This window comes from Mesoplodon bidens, assembly GCF_964165515.1.
Source record: "Mesoplodon bidens genome assembly, chromosome: 4".
Taxonomy (NCBI): Eukaryota; Metazoa; Chordata; class Mammalia; order Artiodactyla; family Ziphiidae; genus Mesoplodon; species Mesoplodon bidens.
The window spans coordinates 148,505,592-148,524,589 of NC_138160.1; the positions used below are offsets into that span (position 1 = coordinate 148,505,592).

The 18,998-nt window shown below is 56.5% G+C and overlaps 1 protein-coding gene and 1 pseudogene across 3 annotated transcripts in view; both read left to right on the forward strand.

The window, feature by feature from the left end:
* The first annotated feature begins 2,030 nt into the window (after positions 1-2,030).
* On the forward strand, positions 2,031-2,532 carry LOC308616422 (annotated as a pseudogene). The gene has a single exon. The product of its transcript is annotated as an uncharacterized misc_RNA (transcript).
* DPP9 (dipeptidyl peptidase 9) overlaps positions 2,381-18,998 on the forward strand; it is a 40,944-nt gene continuing 24,326 nt past the window's right edge. Inside the window, exons 1-8 of one of the 2 annotated variants that reach the window (XM_081231480.1) lie at positions 2,381-2,528; positions 3,519-3,571; positions 6,163-6,250; positions 10,132-10,385; positions 16,036-16,148; positions 17,291-17,464; positions 17,548-17,716; positions 18,475-18,588. In XM_081231480.1, the coding sequence (XP_081087606.1) occupies positions 6,195-6,250; positions 10,132-10,385; positions 16,036-16,148; positions 17,291-17,464; positions 17,548-17,716; positions 18,475-18,588 (880 nt within the window). In that variant the 5' untranslated portion in view covers positions 2,381-2,528; positions 3,519-3,571; positions 6,163-6,194. The remainder of the gene's footprint in view (positions 2,529-3,518; positions 3,572-6,162; positions 6,251-10,131; positions 10,386-16,035; positions 16,149-17,290; positions 17,465-17,547; positions 17,717-18,474; positions 18,589-18,998) is intronic. The other variant, XM_081231479.1, reaches the window with a different exon arrangement.

Here is an 18,998-nt window from a genome sequence, read left to right on the forward strand (position 1 = left end):
GTTGTTTTCAGCCAGTGTTTATGGTAATTTGTTGCAGCAGCAGTAGAAAACTAAAACAGAAGATCTTCAAGATATATTACTGTGTCACAGTGCCCTGCTGAGCCATATTGGGATCTGAGGCAAAAGGAAAACTGTGTGCTTCTTGGTATGTTTTATGTGATTTTTAGTAGTTAATTCCTCCCCCCAAAAGCATATGTTGAGAATATTATCGATATGTTTGCTTCCATTAAACACAGAAAAGTAAAATTATAAAAAAAAGAAAAGTAAAATTATAAGTTCTTAATGTTGTGAATTCTAATATACCTATTTTTAAGTTTCAATATTTTCAACGATGTCCTGGGGGAAAATAACCATTAAAAATGCGTAAAAACAGACATATGGGACTTCCCTTGTGGCCCAGTGGTTAAGACCCCCCACCCTCCAGCCTTCCCTGGTGATGCAATGGTTAAGAATCCGCCTGCCAATAGAGGCAACACGGGTTCGATACCTGGTTAGGGAACTAAGATGCTGCCTTCTGTGGGGCGGGGCCTGTCCTGTGTCTGTATGTCTGTCCTTCCGCAGTGATTCCTGCTCTGTGGTCAGACACCTCCCCGCAAAAAGATCCTACTTTCTTTAAATAGTCGTGGACTTTTAAGGTTTCCTTTGAAATGTTTACCATTGTTATTTCACATCTAACTATAGAAAAGTTCCACTGTTGTATCAGAACTTCTCCAGAAAAGTGTCACAGACATTTTCTCCTTTGGGGAATTACGCCTAAATCATGGTCTCTTATTAAAAGGCAGATCTTACTTGCTGCAGGGCAACTAAGCCCAGTGCAACGCAACTAAGACCGGATGCAGCCAAGTAAATAAATTAAAAAAACAAAACAAAACAAAAAAACAGACGTAGAGGGGCACACATTTTTTCTCCGGCCTCAGACTCCAATATGGCTTGGTAAGACACTGTCAGAACCTGTCTTGCTTTAAGATTTTGATATTTTGTTCACCATGGGGTTGCTTTTTGCCATTATTTTGATATTTTAGAATAATGCATTAAAATATTATTTATCTTGATTATTGAGTTTTTTAAAGCCACCTTAATTTTTGCACTTGAGGTCATTGCCTCACTCTCCTTCTAATCCTGGCCCTGTAAGGGGAAAAAACAAACAAAACAGATTTTACAGCAATCTGATCCTAACTCCTTACCATTACCTCCCTTCCTTCTACTATCTCTCTTAAAAAAAAAAAGAAAAAAGATTGGTCCAAAATGAGTTAACTCTGGGTTATAAGATGAGAAGTCATTTAAATTATCTTCTTTCCATGTCCGGCTTGTTTTGTTTTTTTTCTTTTCCCTTCGCAATTTGCTGCACCTGGCGTCCTTCAGCGGTCTTACAGAAAGTTCTTGTAGAAAGTGGTTTGGGCTGAAGCAACAACGTCAACATTTGTAGACAGGCAAGAGTTTAAAATCTATCTGTGAGACGAACTAATGAAACATTGTTGGGCTTCGGGGTGGGTTTGAGAGCAGTTTCTCTCTTGGATTGTTTTAATAGTGTGTTTGTGCGTGTCGCGAAGGAGGTTATTGGACTTTTTTTATTCCGTATTTTCCTCCTTCCAGCTTCCATTGCGTCAAGCAGAGTGATGGATATTCAGGAAGAGCGGAAATCACCGTGAAGGAAGGAAACAAATAATGTTCATTGCAAGAGCTACAATGTAACAATCTCCGTAACATTTTTTATGATAAGCTTAAGAAGGGCGACCCTAACATGTTTCCCTAGTGCTGCGGTATCACGTTCTCCTCACAAGAGAAAGGTCCCCGGTTCGATCCCCAGTGGAAACATTTCTACATCTTTACTGTAGAATTTTAAAATTTGCTTCAAAGTAATTTCAGTTGAAATTCAGCGTCGGTGCCTTTTTCTTTTTTCTTATTTCTCTGGTCTTTTTTAGATATTATGGAATTTAAAAAGTTATTGCAAAGTAACACAAACTGTAGGTAGATGTTTGACGAGAAAGTTTTAAGTGGACGGTAGAACTAAGAAAAAGCCATAAAACGTATCTGCGCTGGCCGGGAATCGAACCCGGGTCAACTGCTTGGAAGGCAGCTATGCTAACCACTATACCACCAACGCACGGACGAACATATTTTTTTTCTAAGAGCCTTTAGTAGAAGTATTATCGGTTAGGCCGGGCGATACCAAGTTACCGGGGGTGTCTCTCCCAACGTCCCTGCTCGCACAGGAAGACGCCACGTTTGGGACGTTTCACCCCACTTGCCGCGGCGGCCGTGCTGGCGCGTTCCTCCACCCCCAGCGCCCCGGACTCCTTGGTGCCGGCCGGGAGGTGGCCAATCCCGGGCCGCCGCCTGGGCCGCTCGACTTCCGGGTCAAAGGGCCCTGAGCTGCCGGGTATCCCGTGTCCGCTCCCGCTGCTGTCCCCTGCACCCGCCACTTCCTGGGCCGCAGTCCCGGGCATGGAGCCGCGAGCTTGAGGCGCTGCTGGCCCCGGGACGCCCTGCCCAGCCCGGCCCTCGCCCCGCGCCGGCCCCGAGCCCCGGTGAGCAGTGCCCGCGCGCCCCGTCCGGCCTCGGCCGCGACCCTGAACCCGCCATTGACCGGCCCCACCTCAGTCCCGACTCTGGATCCTCCACTGACCGGCCTCCCCGGTGTCCTCCGTCCCGGCCTCCGCGCACCCCGGCCCCGCCATTGCCTAGACTCGCGGTTCCTCCAGTCCCCGCCTCCGTTTCCCCTCCGCCCCGGCCTCTCCTCACTCCTTCCCCGCCCGTCCCCTCCGCCGGCAGGGCCACCTCTCAGCCTGTCCAACGCCCGGCCTGTCCCGACCTCCTCTCCCATCCCGTTGCTGCCCAGACCACCTGGCTCTGACCCCTTCCGGGGGTGGCCTCACCCAGTAACGCCTTCCCTTCCCTGTCGGCTCTGGAGGTCCCCACCTTCTCCCCCTCCCCATCCAAACCCACGCTATCTATATGAGACCAGAGACCACTTCCTTCACCTGCTCCCACCCCTTCACCCCTCCCCAGCGCTCGGCTTCCCCGCCACCCACATCCCCACAGGTCCAGCCCCTTCCCTCAGCTTCGCTCCCAGGCCAGTCCAGCCACCCACCTTCTTCGCACAGAGGCTCCGACCAGCCTTGACACTTCCCCATCCATGCGGCAGCTGAGCCTTCAGAAGTGGCCCGTTCCCTTTGAGCCCATCCCTGTCCCCCCTCCCCGCCACCGCGAGGAAGTCACTTGCCTCAGCGGCAAGAACAAACCTTTCCAGGAGCTGGGACTAGAGCCCAGGAGGGGTGCCCTGTGGCCACCAATCCCTGTCGTCCCTTGCTGGATCCTGGGAGAATTGGGCCCCGTGGCAGGACTTGCCTCCCTGTTGTGCTTCAGACAGCGCTTCAGGGCTGTGAGGCATCCTTAGGAACTACTGGGTACAGAAAATCGGGCCCGAGCATCAGGAACTCCCCCAGTGGCAGGAAAATGAGTAGTTAGCCGGTCCCTCCATTAAATCACCGCGTTAATAAGACATTTGCTCTGTCAAGGTCTGTGTCCCACGTCCGCAGCTGGAATGGAGGCTCTCTGGACCCTTTAGAAGGTCAGTGGTGCTGGGCTGGGGTGGCCGGGAAGGCTGGGTGTGTGCTGGTGGGATTCATTTGCCTGCTCCTGGATACAGAATTTGGCAGGAAGTGGTTTTCTGCAGCCCTGGGGTCACTGGTCTTGGGGACAGTTAGCCAGGCCCCAGGCCAGGGGCTGCAGCTTCGTGTGCTCTTTCTGGAGACTTCTTTCTATCCAGCATCGTATGCTAGATGTCCACGGACAGAAGCCCTGGAAGGACTGGGGGAGAAAAAGGAGGGAGCACTGATTCCAGCTGGATTTGGTGGATGTGTGGCTGCATCTCCCCCTCCCCCACCACACACACACCTTATACGGCGCCTGGCGCTCAGTCTGTGAATGGTGTGGATTCTGGCTCTGAAAGGAACTTGAGTCCAATTTTCCCCTTGGTGTAATTTTAAGTAACTTGGTTAGATGACAATATTAGCTGGCCCGTAGTTTCTGCTGTGTCAGCTACTTTACCCGTGCAATCTCACTTAATCCTCACAGTAGTCCTAGGTGTAGGCACTGCAGTCCCACTTTTTTTAAAAAAATAAATTTATTTATTTATTTGTTTATTTTTGGCTGAGTTGGCTCTTTGTTGCTGCACGCGAGCTTTCTCTAGTTGCGGTGAGCAGGGGCTGCTTCTCGTTGCAGTGGCTTCTCTTGTTGTGGAGCACGGGCTCTAGGCACGCGGGCTCAGCAGCTGTGGCTCACGGGCTCCAGAGTGCAGGCTCAGTAGTTGTGGCGCACGGGCTCAGTTGCTCTAGCGGCATGTGGGATCTTCCCGGACCAGGACTCGAACCCGTGTCCCCTGCGTTGACAGGCGGATTCTTAACCATTGCGCCACCAGGGAAGCCCTGCAGTCGCATTTTGTAGGTGGGGAAATTGAAGCACAGAGAGGTTAGGCGGCTTCTCCAAGGTCACATAACCCAGTAGTGGCAGAGTCACGATTTGAACCCAAACCTCTCTGACACCAGAGCCCACAGTTCTCACTACTGGACTGAGGTGAAATCAGTGCTTCTTTATGGTGACATTTTGCTTCACTTCTTCCATCGGATCTCTGTCCTGGGACCAGGCGCTGCTTTCTTTTCCTTTAACCATCAGGGCATCTGTTTCGTCAAGAAGGGGGTGGGGTGCCCACCAAAGGGGTCCCTTTGACTTTGTTCAGTGTTCAAGTGAGGACAGGGACTCGTTCATTCAACCTGAGACGTCTGCTGTATTGAGTGCTTCCTTTTTGCCGGGGCCACAGCAGGAACAGGACAGATGGGTGCCTGCCTCCATGGAGCTGACATCCTGGTGCAGGGTGCTCACCCACCCAGAGAGGGCTTCTCAGCCTCAGCACTAGCGATATTTGGGGCCAGATTATTCTTTCTGGTGGGGGAAGGGCATCCTGCTAATTGTGGGGGACTTAGCAGCATCCCTGGTCTCCACCAACCAGATGCCAGCAGCATGCCTCCCAGGCGTGACAACCAAAAACGTGTCCTGGGAATACCAGCCATTGTCAAGACCCCCTGGCTTAGGGGATTCGCTGACCGCCCCCCCCAAGAGACTCTGCGCTCCATGACCATCTGACCCTCAGAGGTCCTAGGATGCTGCACACATTTAAACACACAAACCAAGAGGGAGGGACAGGAGGCGACTCACAGACGCTGGGGGCCACCCTGATTTATACCGTCTGAACCATTAGGGATTTATTTTGGTGTCTAGTGTGAGCCTAAGGATCTAACTCCATTTCTTTCCCCCAAACAATGAATACAGAGTTTCTCCCCCTGGGCACTGTGGACATTGGGACCAGGTCATTCTATCATTCTCTGGGGTGGGCCATCATGGCCACAGTAGGGTGATGAGTGGCATCCCCGGCCCCACCCACTGGATGCCGTGGCACTACTCCCCCAGTCAGTGGTAACAGCCAAAAATGTCTACAGACATCACCAAGGGTCCCCTGGGCAGGGGGCCGGGGAGAGGGGGAAAATCACCCCCATTGGGAACTACCATTTTAGAATGAGTGCTTGCAGGAAGGCCCAGGTGTTGAGATGGGGATAACAAGGCAACAACTTTGGACTTGGTGCCAGGAAAGACCCCTGAAGAGGTGATACTGGGACCCAAAGGATAAGAGGGAGCACATCATACAAAAAGCAGGGCAAGGGTGTTCTAGGCAGAGGGAACGGTAAGTGCAAAGGTCCTGAGGTAGGACTGAGTCAGCGTGTTTAGGGGAGATTAAGGCCAGCGTGTCTGGAGATCATGGTCAAGGAGGTGGAGTCAGGAAGGCCATCAGGGAGCAACCACGGTGGGGAATTTGGGTTTACTTGATTTCCAGCAAGTGCTGTGGGTGGCGGCCCCTGAATCATTTGAAACTCTCATCTTCTCAGGGACTTTCATCTTGGGAGAACCTCCTGGTTTCTGGCAAATGCCCGGCCAGGTGTTTGAATTTCGAATTTCAGGACAGGGCCTGCACCATCTGCCTCATGAGGAGGCCCTTGGCATTGGGTGTTCCCCACAGACAGGAGGGCGCCCTCGAGGAATGGGAGCGGGGAGGGGGGCCCACAACCCCACACTGCCAGAGTTGCAGCCCCTTGGTCTGCCCCCTTGCAGGCTCACCCACCCTGAGGTCAGCCGAGTGGTTAATGCGGAAGGTTAAGAAGGTGCGGCTGGACAACACAAACACAGGACGTTGGAGAAGGTAAGGGGCGTGCCATGCGAGCCTGGTCGGTGGGGACGCGGTAGAGGTTCCCGAGTTTCCACCGGAGTCTTAGGTCTGGGGAGGCACCTTGGCCACCCCGACGTTTCTGCATTTCCCCAGGGTGCACATCTGGCTGTTCTGCGTGGGTGGCAGCGTGGGCTAGGGAGGGGTTGTTCAGCCTTGGCATTTTTTGGTTTTGTTTTTGTTTTTTGCGGTACGTGGGCCTCTCACTGTTGTGCCCTCTCCCGTTGCGGAGCATAGGCTCCGGACGCACAGTCTCAGCGGCCATGGCTCACGGGCCAGCTGCTCCACAGCATGTGGGATCTTCCCGGACCGGGGCACGAACCTGTGTCCCCTGCATCGGCAGGCGGACTCTCAACCACTGCACCACCAGGGAAGCCCCAGCCTTGGCATTTTTGACGCTGGGGCTGGGTCATTCAGTGCCCGCACTGGCATTGTAGGGTGTGGAGCATCACCCACCCGTCACGACAACCACAGATGTCCCCAGACATCACCCCGTGTCCCCTGTGGACGGGATCAGCCCCAGGTGAGAACCGCTGGCCAGATGGTCAGGATGTGGGTTTGGGGTCCAACAGACTTGGGCTCCTGCCCCTCCTCGTGGATGACTTTGGGCCACGTGACCTCTGAGCCTACTTTCCAGTCCAAATGAGGATGAGCCCAGAACTCACTAACCAGGGTTGCAGTGAGGATTCAATGTTATCATCCACACAAGGCCCGAGCGCTTGTAAGTTCCACGTGTGGGGCCCGGCACGGGATGAAGGGACCACAGGAATTCGGCAACCTAGCCGACCTCTCTCACTATCAGTTTTCTGATCCTCAGGCTCATTTGCTTTTAGGGAGCACAAGGATCGGGGAGGCAGGAAGGGAACACAAGATGGTTCTGGAAGACAGGGCTGACGATAAGCACAGTCACTCGTTTCCCGGATGTGGGCTCTGAAAACGGGTGGTGTGCGTGCCTTCGGGTGTCGGTTAGTGATGGGACCCCGAATCTCGTCTCTCATGTGCGCTAGGTACCACGTGGGCACGGGCTGGGCTGCACACTGACTTAAAGAAGCTGAAGGCCCGGGCAGTGCCAGGGCATGGCCTTCACAGGGCAGAGGATGGCCTGCTGCTTCCAGGGAACCCGCACCCGCAGGCATGCGCGAGTTCCCTGAGGGCCACTCTGAGGCATTTCCGGAGTGTGGCGGGCCCCGCCCCTCCCCTCCCCTTGTGCCTTATGAGAATCTGCTTCCCTCATCATTGGCCCCGCCTGGGTCTCCACCAGGTGCCCCTGTGAGCGGGTGGTCCCAGCCCGTGAAGCACTGGCTCAGACAGATCACAGAATGCCATCGGGCCTCGACTGTGACCGCACCAGCGGGCCCCGAGCTGTGCACTGTCGGCATCGTGGGCTGCGAGGCGTCCTACTGATTGGCAGAAGGAGAGCGTAGGTGGACCTGGCCTAAGTGGCTTAGAATCCATTTTCATTTCCCCAGCTGTGTAAACTCTTGAGTCAAGAAGCCGAGCCCCAGCTGGCACTGAATGAGACGGGGCCGGCACAGGCTTGCTTCCTATGGGCTGCATTGCATTCACCTGTTCCCCCTCCGAGGCTCCCTCTGCATCTGGGGAGGAGAGAGGCGAGTGGAGGGCCAGGGTGTAGCAGCAAGCCTTAGCCTGGGAGCTCAGGCTGCCTGGCCACATCTAGAAGATTCCTAGAACTTTCTCCCGATGTTTCATCTCATTTCTCATCTCCTGGATCGTGTTTTTGCTTCCTCGGCTCTCTGCGTGGATCGGAGGCAAGATCATTTTTATCGTTCTTTGCTGTGGAAAGAAGCCATGAGATTCCGGCAGTGCTTCCGCCAGCGTCTCCGCTTCTGGGGTTCCCCGTGGGAGCCCTGGAGGCCACGGTCTGTTCTTGTGCCGTGAGCGGGGCTTGAATTGTGGCAGCCGAGTCGGTGGGGGGGCTTGGCGGCTTAGAGGACGTCCACTGCCTTGGTTTTCTGGGCTTGGTGCCAGCAGCGCTTGGGGCCGTGTGGGCTCCGCAGCGCTCAGCCGGTCCTGGCCCGGCCCTTGCCCAGCACTGCCCGTGGCCCCTGCCGCCCTCGAGGTGAACCGCAGCTCTGTGGCAGGCCGGGATGGGCCACGCGTGCCCCTCGGCAAGGCTTCCGTCCTTCCAGGGTTTGCTTTATTTGACCCGAGGGCCCCGAAGCCTCTGATGGCCTGAGGTCCGTGTCTTCAAAGCCGCCGTGGGAGGAGCTGAAGTGTCTGGGGGACAGGACACGCCAGCTTGTTGCCCCGCCACCGCTCTTCCCCAGCCCGGCTGGGTCAGGGAGGACTGAGCGGGGGCCGCGGTTGGAAAGGGCACTCTGATAATCAGCCCGCAGTGGGTGCTCAGGAGCCATGGGAACTGCCTCGTGTCTCTTTCTCCCCTTGCCTCTCAGAGCGGGCAGGGGTCCTTTGTCCTGTGGTGGTCACTTCAGGGTCTCGTATTGGCAAGGGGCAAAGCCTTCTGGGAGTCTTAAGGCTCCCACTGGAAGGGGGAGCACCAGCTCTGTCCATGACTTCTCTAAAGCCGTCCCTTCCTACAAGGGAACACAGACTTGTGCCCACAAAGCCGCTAATCCCAGAGGATGAGGAATCCCAGCGTCTGGCGAGGCCTTCAGCCAGTCGGTGCCCTCGCAGGAAATTGGGCCTGGCCCGCTCACATTGGCTGGCCTCGCTAGACGACCCTGGCTCTTCCAGAACCGGGTCACCGTGGCCATGTTTAGATTTCCCTAAAACAAATATTTGTCTGGCCAGCCCTGTTCAGTCAAGAAGTGTACTGAGCAGCAGGGGTGGGGGTAGGGGGGAGCCGTTGCATGGCAGCTGCTGCCCCTGGAGGGGGAGGAGAGAGTGGGACGGCCTCTGGGGGAGGGTTGCACATCCATCCTCTCACGTGGAGCTCCCCCGATGTCCAGTGAATATCTGCCTGGGCCTCTGAGCACCTCTGGTGAGGCACGAGAGGTTCCCCCGCTGGCCAGCAAGCTGACAGCACCGGTGAGGAGGTTTGCAGACCCACTGCTTATGCTCAGTTCTTGGTGCGGGAGCGAGCGTGTCTCCCACTGGGCTGTAGGGGAGACCGTGATTCTGTGGCTCTCCGAGGAATACCTCCTGTGTGCCGGGGCCGTGTGAGGTGCTGGGACGCTGCTGTGAACGGGACAGACGCAGGGAGACAGGAAGGGGACCCGTGAACAGCCACTGTGACGAATGCTAGGAGGGCAGGGCAACCAGGTGGCAGGTGAAAGGTGAACGGAGAGACAGGTTTTGGTACAGAAGTTCATCTGGGGACCTGACAGATACTTAAGCTGAGATCTGATTAGAAGTTAGTCCAGTAGAAAGAGGGAAAAAAGTGTTCCAGGCAGAAAGGATAGCACATGCAAAGGCCCTGGGGCAGGAAGCAGTCTGGCCTGTTTGGGCAACTGAGAGAAGGCCAGTTTGCCTGAGGCCTAGTAATGAAGGGGGGTGAGGTGTGAGGGCCTGGCAGAGGTCAGAGGGCAGAAACCATCGAAGGCCGTGGTGAGCGCTGGTTTTTAACTCTGGAGGGTGTGGAAAACCAAGGAAGGGCTTTAAGTCAGGGGATCAGATTTGCAGTGCATGTGCAGTCAAGCTGAGAGACGGTTGCGGTCATTCAGCTGAGAGGTGATGGTGGCCTGGATCTCAGGATTCGTGGATGGAGAGAAGAGGAACGATTTGAGAAATACTTAGGGGGGCGGGGAAGGTTGCACGGGGCTGGGGCCCTGCCAGGGGAGTCGGAGAGTCTAATGGGAGGCAGCTTGTAAGTGGAACCTAGGTACTGCCCCCCCAACCTTCTCATTGTCTTCCCACCCGTCCCTCCCTCCTCTTAGCTTCTCGCTGAATTCCGAGGGGGCGGAGAGGATGGCCACCGGGGCGCCGACATCCGACCGGGGCGACACAGTCGAGATGGAGGACCCAGCCTCCCGCTTCCAGGTGCAGAAGCACTCGTGGGACGGGCTCCGGAGCATCATCCACGGCAGCCGCAAGAACTCGGGCCTCATTGTCAACAAAGCTCCGCACGACTTCCAGTTTGTGCAGAAGACGGACGAGTCGGGCCCCCACTCCCACCGCCTCTACTACCTGGGTAAGCCCCCGGGCTCCCCTCGGATCCCCGAGGCTGCCCTCGAGCCGGGCAGCATTTCTGGGACAGCTGTTACTAAGTCCTCTAGTCTCCAGATGTTGGCCACTCCAATTAGTTAGAAGGTCCCAATAGAGGGCCTGGCCCTGGGCAAACTGTCCCATGAAAGACGTAATGCTGCCCATGTTGTGATGCCACCCGTGGATGACATCTGTTTACAGTGAAAGTCTGGGGCAAGTGTCCCCCACGGGGCTCAGATGTGTATGTGACCAGAGCAGAGGGCGGTCCTACCCCATCTGTGTTACAGCAGCACCATGGTTCGGGCCTGGCCTGTGGGTCTGAGGCCCTGAGATTGTTTCCAGCCCTCGTCAGCGGGGCCTGCCCCCTGAGTCACTTCCCCGCCACCTAGGCTGGGCTGGGCCTGGCTAGTGAATAACTTGACTTCCCCGCAGTGGGAGTTGAAAGTAACTCCAGTAGATGCTTGCCGGCTATAGCAACGCGTTAAGAAGGAACCTGAGGCTCAAGGAAAGGCGCCACGGTGGCATAACCGTGTGCATCGTGGGCTGACAGTTGGGGTTTGCTCCCCCTGCCCGAGATCCCTGGCGGCTAAGCACGTTAACGGCTAATCATGTCTGCCTCCTGGTATGTGCCTTGAGAGCAGCACTTTCTACGTCATTGGCAATTATTTATGTGTTTGTGTTCCCTGCCGGCCTTTGGGGCACAGATGAGGCCTCGTGTACACCTGTGGCCTCAGCAGCTGGGCCAGGGCCTGGCTCCTGGTAGGGGGACAGCAAATATCTGTTGAGCAAATGAATTTTGCCTAAAGGTCTTCCAGGCAGAAAGGAACAGTGCCAAGCATGTCCCTTTGTAAGTAGCCTGACACGTTATTGTTGGTCCAGGGCAGGTTTTTAACCTCAGCGCTGGACATTTGAGGCCAGCGCTTTCCCTGTGTATCCTCAGCCTGCCTCCAGTCAGCCCTCAGTCAGTACTGGAAGCGAGTGACGGAGTGAATGAATGAGGGAAGGTCATGCCCTGCCTGAGGCTGACCCCACGCCGAGGACCATGAGAGCGACTGAGGTGGACGCCAGATGGCTCTCCCTTTCCCACAGTCCATGCCGTCTCTCCTCCTAGAGGCCCATGTGGAAACCAGATGGCGGTTTGGCAAGCAGAGGCAGAGAGGGGAATGGTCTAGAAGGGTCGGCAAGCGACGGCTGTTTGTTTTTAGAAATCTAGTTTGGCCGGTGCACAGTCATGCCCACTGGTTTACAGACCGTCTATGGCTGCTTTCGAGCATAATTGCCACAGAGGTCATATGGTCCTCAAAGCCAAAAATACTTACTGTGTCTGGCCCCTTGCAGAAAAATGTTTGCCATCTCTAGCCTAGGAGAGATTAGGGCATGCTTCAAGTATCATTTACCCAAGGGAGAGTTGGCTGTTAGGACCGAAAGTGGCCAAGGCTCTGGGACAGTGGTGAGCTGTTGCCTCTCTCTTTTTTTTTCCTCTGGTTCTGTGGCCCCCAATCCCTTTCTCCCAACGCAGTCTCTCTTGGGCCTCTCGCTCTCTCAAGTTCAAGGTGCCGTCCTGGTCACGGTACTTATATGAGTTTCCTGGGGCTGCTACTGAAACAAATGCCCACCGACTCAGTGGTTTAAAACAACAGAAACATATTCTCTCTCAGTTCTGGAAGGCAGAAGTCTGAAATCAGTTTCTCTGCGCCAGTCAAGGTGTCCACAGGGCCAGTCTTCTTCCGGAGGCTCTAGGGGAGAATCCGTTCTTTGCCTCTTGAGGCTTCTGGCAGCCACCGGCATTCCTTGGCTTGTGGCTGTGTCACTGCAGTCTTTGCGTCCAGTCCATGGGTCGCTGCAGTCTTTGCGTCCAGTCCATGGTCTCATCGCCTCCTCCTCTCCTGTGTGTCTGTAATCTCTCTCTCTCCCTCTGATAAGGCATGAGATTACATTTAGGGCCCACTGAGATAATCCAGACTAATCTCCCTAGCTAGAGGTCTTTAACGTAATCCCATCTGCAAAGGCCATTTTGCCAGGAAGGTAACATACGGTTTCCAGGGATTAGGACATGAGCATAGCCATCGTTAAGCCAACCACAGAACTGCCGAAAGGGACAGAAATGCTCCGAGCTACTTTGAGCCACCAAGGGCCCCTCATAGTAAGGACACGGGTGTGTCAGGGAACCCCCCAGCCTCATGACCAGCACTGAGAAGCCCAACCATATGGAGTCCAGGCATCTGCCCTCATATGTTTCTCTCCGTGGATCCACCCTCACTGTCCACCTACCTTCCACTGCAACACTCCCGGGATTGCACGTCTGGTTCCAGCCACCAGCAGAAACGGGCCAGCTTTCTCTGAATTTCTGGGACAGCGAGTATGATTGGCTCAGACATCCAGTCATCCTTGGCCTGGGGTGGGCAGTCCCTGCCGTCTGTAGCAGGTGCTGAGGGCCCACTCTTGTAGGGGGCAGCTCCAGACAAGGACTGTGGACCCACTGCGGCTCCAAAAAGTGCCTAGAACAGCCCAAAGCCATCCTGCTTCTCTTGGGGTGACATTGCTCACCCTTGAGCTGATCCAGCCTGCATCACTCAACACCCTCGGGGTATCCTTGACCTCACTCCGTGTCCAAGTTCCTGGGGCAGGTCTCCCCAGAACCCCCATGTATTTATAACCAGTCTGCACTAGCCTGGCGCCGGGGGAATCTGGCAGCCAGAAGCATTTATGGATTGAACAGAAAGGACCTCTAGGGGCGATGCCCAGCCCGCCCCCTGCTCCCCTGGTACCCCTGCCTCCTGGGCGGACCCCAGGCTTGCCAGTCACCGTCCTCTGGGAAGGCTCATTGGGAGCCCAGTGCACGTGGGATGGAGCAGAAAAGGGAACATGCCTGCTGCTCGGGCACATCCCCGGAAGATGGTTCCAGGGCTCAGCTGCTTCTAGTGGGTCGGCTCCTCCCCGCTGCAAACGGGTGTCCTGCGTTCGGTGGAGGAGGGCACGGGGCCCCAGACAGCACTGGGGGTCCCTTAGGGAGCCCCTCGTGTCCTGTGTCCAGGTCCAGGGTGATATGCCCCACGTGGCCCCTCATCCAGGCCACGCGGTGTTTGCCCAGGCCTGGGCCACCTGCCGTGCTGGTGGGCTTTGGGGTGGGGTGCTGTCCCCAGAGATGGAGTGGAGCTGGTAAGAGGAGGCACAGGAGGGACCGTGACAGCAGGAGTCAGCGGCCGTGGTCAGCCGTCCCAAACCCTCGCCGTGCGCACCGTCACAGCTGCCTGCCGAGGGCAGCTCCTCCAGGGAATGTGCTGGAATGGGCTGTTTCGTGTCACTGCTTACGAATTGTTGGTGGGAGGAGGCAGCTCTGATGTCCTTGGCAAGGCCGCACCGTTGATTTCCTGTTTGGAAGGCTCAGCTCCCAGAGAGCCTGCGGACAGGGGCTGTCCAGAGCCCACGGCGCTCGGCCGAGAGCAGCCACCTGCTCCCTCCCAGCTTTCCACGCTGGCCCTCGCAGCCACCACGCTGCGTGGTGTTTGCTTTTTTAAAAATTAAGATGTAATTCACATCCTGTAAAATTCCCTCTCTTAAAGGTGGAGAGCTCGGTGGTTTTGGGTACAGTCACAGTATTGTGCAACCGTCACCACAGTCAAATTCCAGAACATTCCATCACCCCAGAAAGCAACCCTGTGCCCATTAGCAGTCACTCCCTATACCCCTCCCCCAGCCCGTAGCGACCCACTGACTTGCTTCCTGTCTCTGGATTTGCCTGTTCTGGACGTTTCACAGAAATGGAATCACAGGGACTTCCCTGGTGGTCCAGTCGTTAAAACTCCACGCCTCCACTGCAGGGGGCGCGGGTTCCATCCCTGGTCTGGGAACTAAGATCCCACAAGCCGTGTGGCCAAAAAAGAAATGGAATCCTGCACCGCAGGATTCTCGTCCCAGCTTGTCTTGTGAACGAACTTAGGAAGATGGCCCCGACAGCAGCTGGGACGGGTGGCGTCACATCTGTGCTTCTAGCTGGGAATGATTCCAGCTATGGCAGCTTAGAGAGTCCTTAGAAGTCGAATTGGAATGCTTCCCACTTGTAGCTTTGCGTTTTCACTCTTTTTTTACTAACTATATTTCACGAGGAAACTTTGTCATGAGTGGAAGACGCGAGTCACTTGCCATATTGAGAAGCTACCCATAAGAGTTACTGTGGTGGAATAGGTATTATTTATGAAGCTCTGTGTAGCTCTGGAGGTGCCAAGCTTGGGGGGTGGCCCGCCTGTTCTCCCACCCTTAGAAGTGAGAGCGCCTACGAGGAAGAGAGGCCAGCACCAAACTGAGCCTTCCTCCTGGAGAAATTTGGGATTGAGAAGGGCCAAAGCGGGGTGCCTGCTTTCTGTGACCCGCTGTTGCCCACAGCGCATTCCTGGGCCACCGCCGAGCATCCCGTCTGCTGCCGGGGGGCTCTGCCCCGGTCCCTCACCTCATTGCCCGGAGAGGGGGGAACCCGAAGCTTCCCAAGAGGACCATTCTGCTCCCGCCGTTGACTTTAACAGCCGTGGTACCATCATCTATCGAGGCAAAGGCACTTCCAGTCGGGACTTCCCTGGCGGTCCAGTGGTTAGGACTTCAGGCTTCCGCTGCAGGGGGCATGGGTTTGATCCCTGGTCAGGGAACTAGGATCCCACACACGGTGTGGCGTGGCCAAAAGCAGCCTGGTTAGAAGATACGTCCTTGTTTTATTTGCCACTGTTTGTGCTGAGTGCTTTTTATCTCTTACCTCACTTAATCCACACAGAGGTAGGTCTCACTAGGCAGCTACTGTATTTTACAGATAAGGTTAGATTAGCTCAGCGGTTCTCAGTCGGGGTGCTCCTGCCCCAGGGGATGATGCTCCACGGTGTCTGGGGACATCTGTGGCTGTCACACTGGGGCTGCTCTTGGCATCCAGTGGGTGGGGCCAGGGAGGCTGCTTCACACCCCCCAGTGCCTGGGACGGCCCTCCAGAGGATGACCGGTCCCGGCGTCAGCAGCACCGAATGAGAGAGGCTGGATTGGATACATGTTTCCCAGTCCTTCTGAAGCTTTGCCCGTTCTCTGACCCTCGATTAATTCCTGTACCAGAATTCCTGCCCCAATCTGTGGAGAGTTGGGAATCACTGACCAAGCCCCCGTTTTTCATCCTCTTGTGTGCTATTTTTTAAAAATTAATTAATTAATTTATTAATTAATTTATTTATTTTGGCTGCGCCAGGTCTTAGTTGCGGCACACGGGATCTTTAGTTGCGACATGCGGACTTCTTAGTTGTGGCATGCATATGGGATCTAGTTCCCCAAGCAGGGATCCAACCCGGGCCCCCTGCATTGGGAGCATGGAGTCTCACACACTGGACCGCCAGGGAAGTCCCATTGTGCACTATTTCTGCAGTAACTGAGGCTGAGGTATTCAGCACTAACATCTCAGGTGGAATTGCCTGCTGCCCCTGCTGGCGGGTGTAACCCAGGGTCCATGGCTTCTCTGGGGAGGGGTGCGCCGTCAGGGTGCTGTAGAAGCAGGAGGAACCAGCCGGGCCCAGCCACGGGGAGTCAGGGCCCGAGGCCGGTCCCGCCCGAGTCCCTTGCCCCAACCCTGGCAAGGGCACCCATTCTGGTTTTCCTCTCTTCCTCCCAAGGGATGCCCTACGGCAGCCGAGAGAACTCCCTCCTCTACTCCGAGATCCCCAGGAAGGTCCGGAAGGAAGCGCTGCTGCTCCTGTCCTGGAAGCAGATGCTGGATCACTTCCAGGTGAGCCATGGGAGTCGGGCCCTCCTGGTGGGCAAGGCAGGCAGGTGCACGGCAGCCCCTTCTTCGGCCTCACTCAGCTTCCTTGGGCCCTGCACCCACCCCACCCGCCCCCTGAGGGGGTCCCAGCCCATCCCCTGCTTAACGGCAGCCCCTCGGAGAGGAGCACCTGGCCCTGGACACCTGTGCCACGCCCTCCCCCTCCCTTCAGAAGCACGTCTTCCTCTTAAATGCCTCACGTGCAAGTAACTTGGGCCGAGACCCTTTTATAGAAATTTAGCTAATAATGGATGTCGCCCAAAGTCACCTCGCTTCCAGAGGGGGGAGATGGCCGGTGAGCGGCGAGAGTTCTTTGTGCACTGGTATATGTTGATTTATTTTTGATCAAAAATAAAATGTGACAGTACGCAGGGGAGGGGACCCGTGCAGCCCCTCTCTCTTTTGCCTGTCCCCTGTCCCAAGCTGACCAACTCCTATTTACCACGGCTTTCCTCGCAGCGTGGGGCTCATTTTGCTTTGGATTCTGCTCTTTAAAAATGCATTTCTGGGAATTCCCTGGCGGTCCAGTGGTTAGGACTCCACGCTTCTACTGCAGGGGGCGCAGGTTCGATCGCTGGTCGGAGAACTAAGATCATGCATGCCACGCAGCACAGCCAAAAAAAAAAAATTAATAAATAAAAAAAATAAATATAAAAATGTATTTCTTCCCTTTAACATTCCTCTGAATTTCCACATCATCTTCAGAATTCTTTTTGGGGCAGCTGCATGGTGTCTACCATAGTTTACCTGCCCGCCCTGCCCAAGGTCAGGCGTTAGGGTGGTCAGGCCTGGAATCTGCCCCACCCCTACCCATGCCAAGAGCAGGAACTGGCTGGTGGTGGGTGGCTTCAGCTCCAGTGGTCTCGCAGGAAGGGGCTGTGACCAGGGAGGGAGGGCCGGGGTCTGTAGGGTGTAGGGTGGCCCTGGGGGCGGAGGAGGGCCTCGTCTGTCTTGGAGCGATTTGGTGGGGGATGAGGAGGTTGGAACTACAGGTGAGCCCCGCAGCCCTGCCAGTCTGGGCCGCTCTGTGGCCAGGGTGCTGGGGCCTCCAGCTGCTGATGCCGGTGTTCCGCCCCGCCCCCCGGCCCCACCCAATGTGTCCCCAGGCCACACCCCACCACGGGGTCTACTCCCGGGAAGAGGAGCTCCTGCGGGAGCGGAAGCGCCTGGGCGTCTTCGGCATCACCTCCTACGACTTCCACAGCGAGAGCGGCCTCTTCCTCTTCCAGGCCAGCAACAGTCTCTTTCACTGCCGCGACGGCGGCAAGAACGGCTTCATGGTGAGCCCCGCTCACTGGTGGGGGGGGGGCGGGGCAGGTGGCGGCCTCCTGACCCCCTGAGCTGGGTCTCCGTGTGTCCCCAGGTGTCCCCCATGAAGCCCCTGGAAATCAAGACCCAGTGTTCCGGGCCCCGGATGGACCCCAAGATCTGCCCCGCCGACCCTGCCTTCTTCTCCTTCATCAACAACAGCGACCTGTGGGTGGCCAACATCGAGACGGGCGAGGAGCAGCGGCTGACCTTCTGCCACAAGGGTGAGGCCCGGCGGAGGGCGGGGCGGAGGGGAGGAGGGCGGGGCGGACGGGAACCACCGGCACCCCTGGTGTGGTCTGTCGTCACAGCCACCCGTCCAGCTTCTAGAAAGACTCCCGCCCCCGTCACCGTGCTCCCGGCCGGACCGCCAGGCACCTTCCCAGACCGTGATCCCACGGCCCCCCTCCCGTGGCTCCCCCCCTGGCCCCACAGAGAGTCCAGCTGCCTGGCTCAGGGTCTCCCTCCGCGTGAATCGCCCCGGCCAGTGGGGCCTGACCTCCACGCCGGACACCTGTGCGCCTCTGCACCCCTCAGCCCCTCCTGCGTCCGCTCTCCTGTCCCCATGCCACGCTTCCAGCCCAGAACTCACCAGACCCAGCCTTCCCCTCAGGCCCCTGCTTGCCGACAGTGACATCCCCCCTGTGCAGATATATCTGCGGGACGGCATGGGTTGTGGCCTCTGACCCCGATCCCTGCCTCCTGTCCTGCCCCACGGCCCTGGTGCCCTCTCACTAAACCTGAGCTTCTCAGCCAGGGGCGACTAGGGTACTGGCCATGTGCCGAGACATTGTCAGCTGTCACAGCGAGGTGAGGATGCTCCTGGCATCGAGTGGGTGCGGCCAGGGAGACTGCTGCACACCCCACAACGCCCAGGATGCCCCCACAGAGAACGGTCTGCCCCTGATGTCAGCCGTGCCAGGGGAGAAGCCCTGCTCTAAACCAGACTCCTCATCTCTCGCCCGGCCCCCTCCCCCTCCAGGCTTGTCCAGTGTCCTTGACGACCCCAGATCCGCGGGTGTAGCCACCTTCGTCATCCAGGAAGAATTTGACCGCTTCACTGGCTACTGGTGGTGTCCCACGGCCTCCTGGGAGGGTAAGCGCCTTTCCATGTTTAGAAACACTTCTTCTGTTAGCAGGAGCAAAGTGTACGCGCTAGTCTGCTCTTTGCTCTTTTCGTTTAAGATAGACCTCAGCAACCTTCCCGTCAACACCCCTGTCTCACTCCTGGGCGGCTGCTGTGACAGAGAACCGCAGCCAGGGCGGCTTATAAACGCCAGGCGGTTACTTCTCACTGTTGTCAGGGCTGGGAGTCCAAGTCCCAGGCAGGTTCGGCGTCTGGTGAGGTTCCTGGTTCATGGATGCTGTCCTGTCACCCTGTCCTCACAGGGTCAAGGGGCAGGGCGCTCGCTGGGGTTCCTTTCCATAGGGGCACTGATCCCCTTCATGAGGGCTCCACCCTCGCGGCCTAATCGCCTCCCGATACATCACACTGGGGGGTAGGGT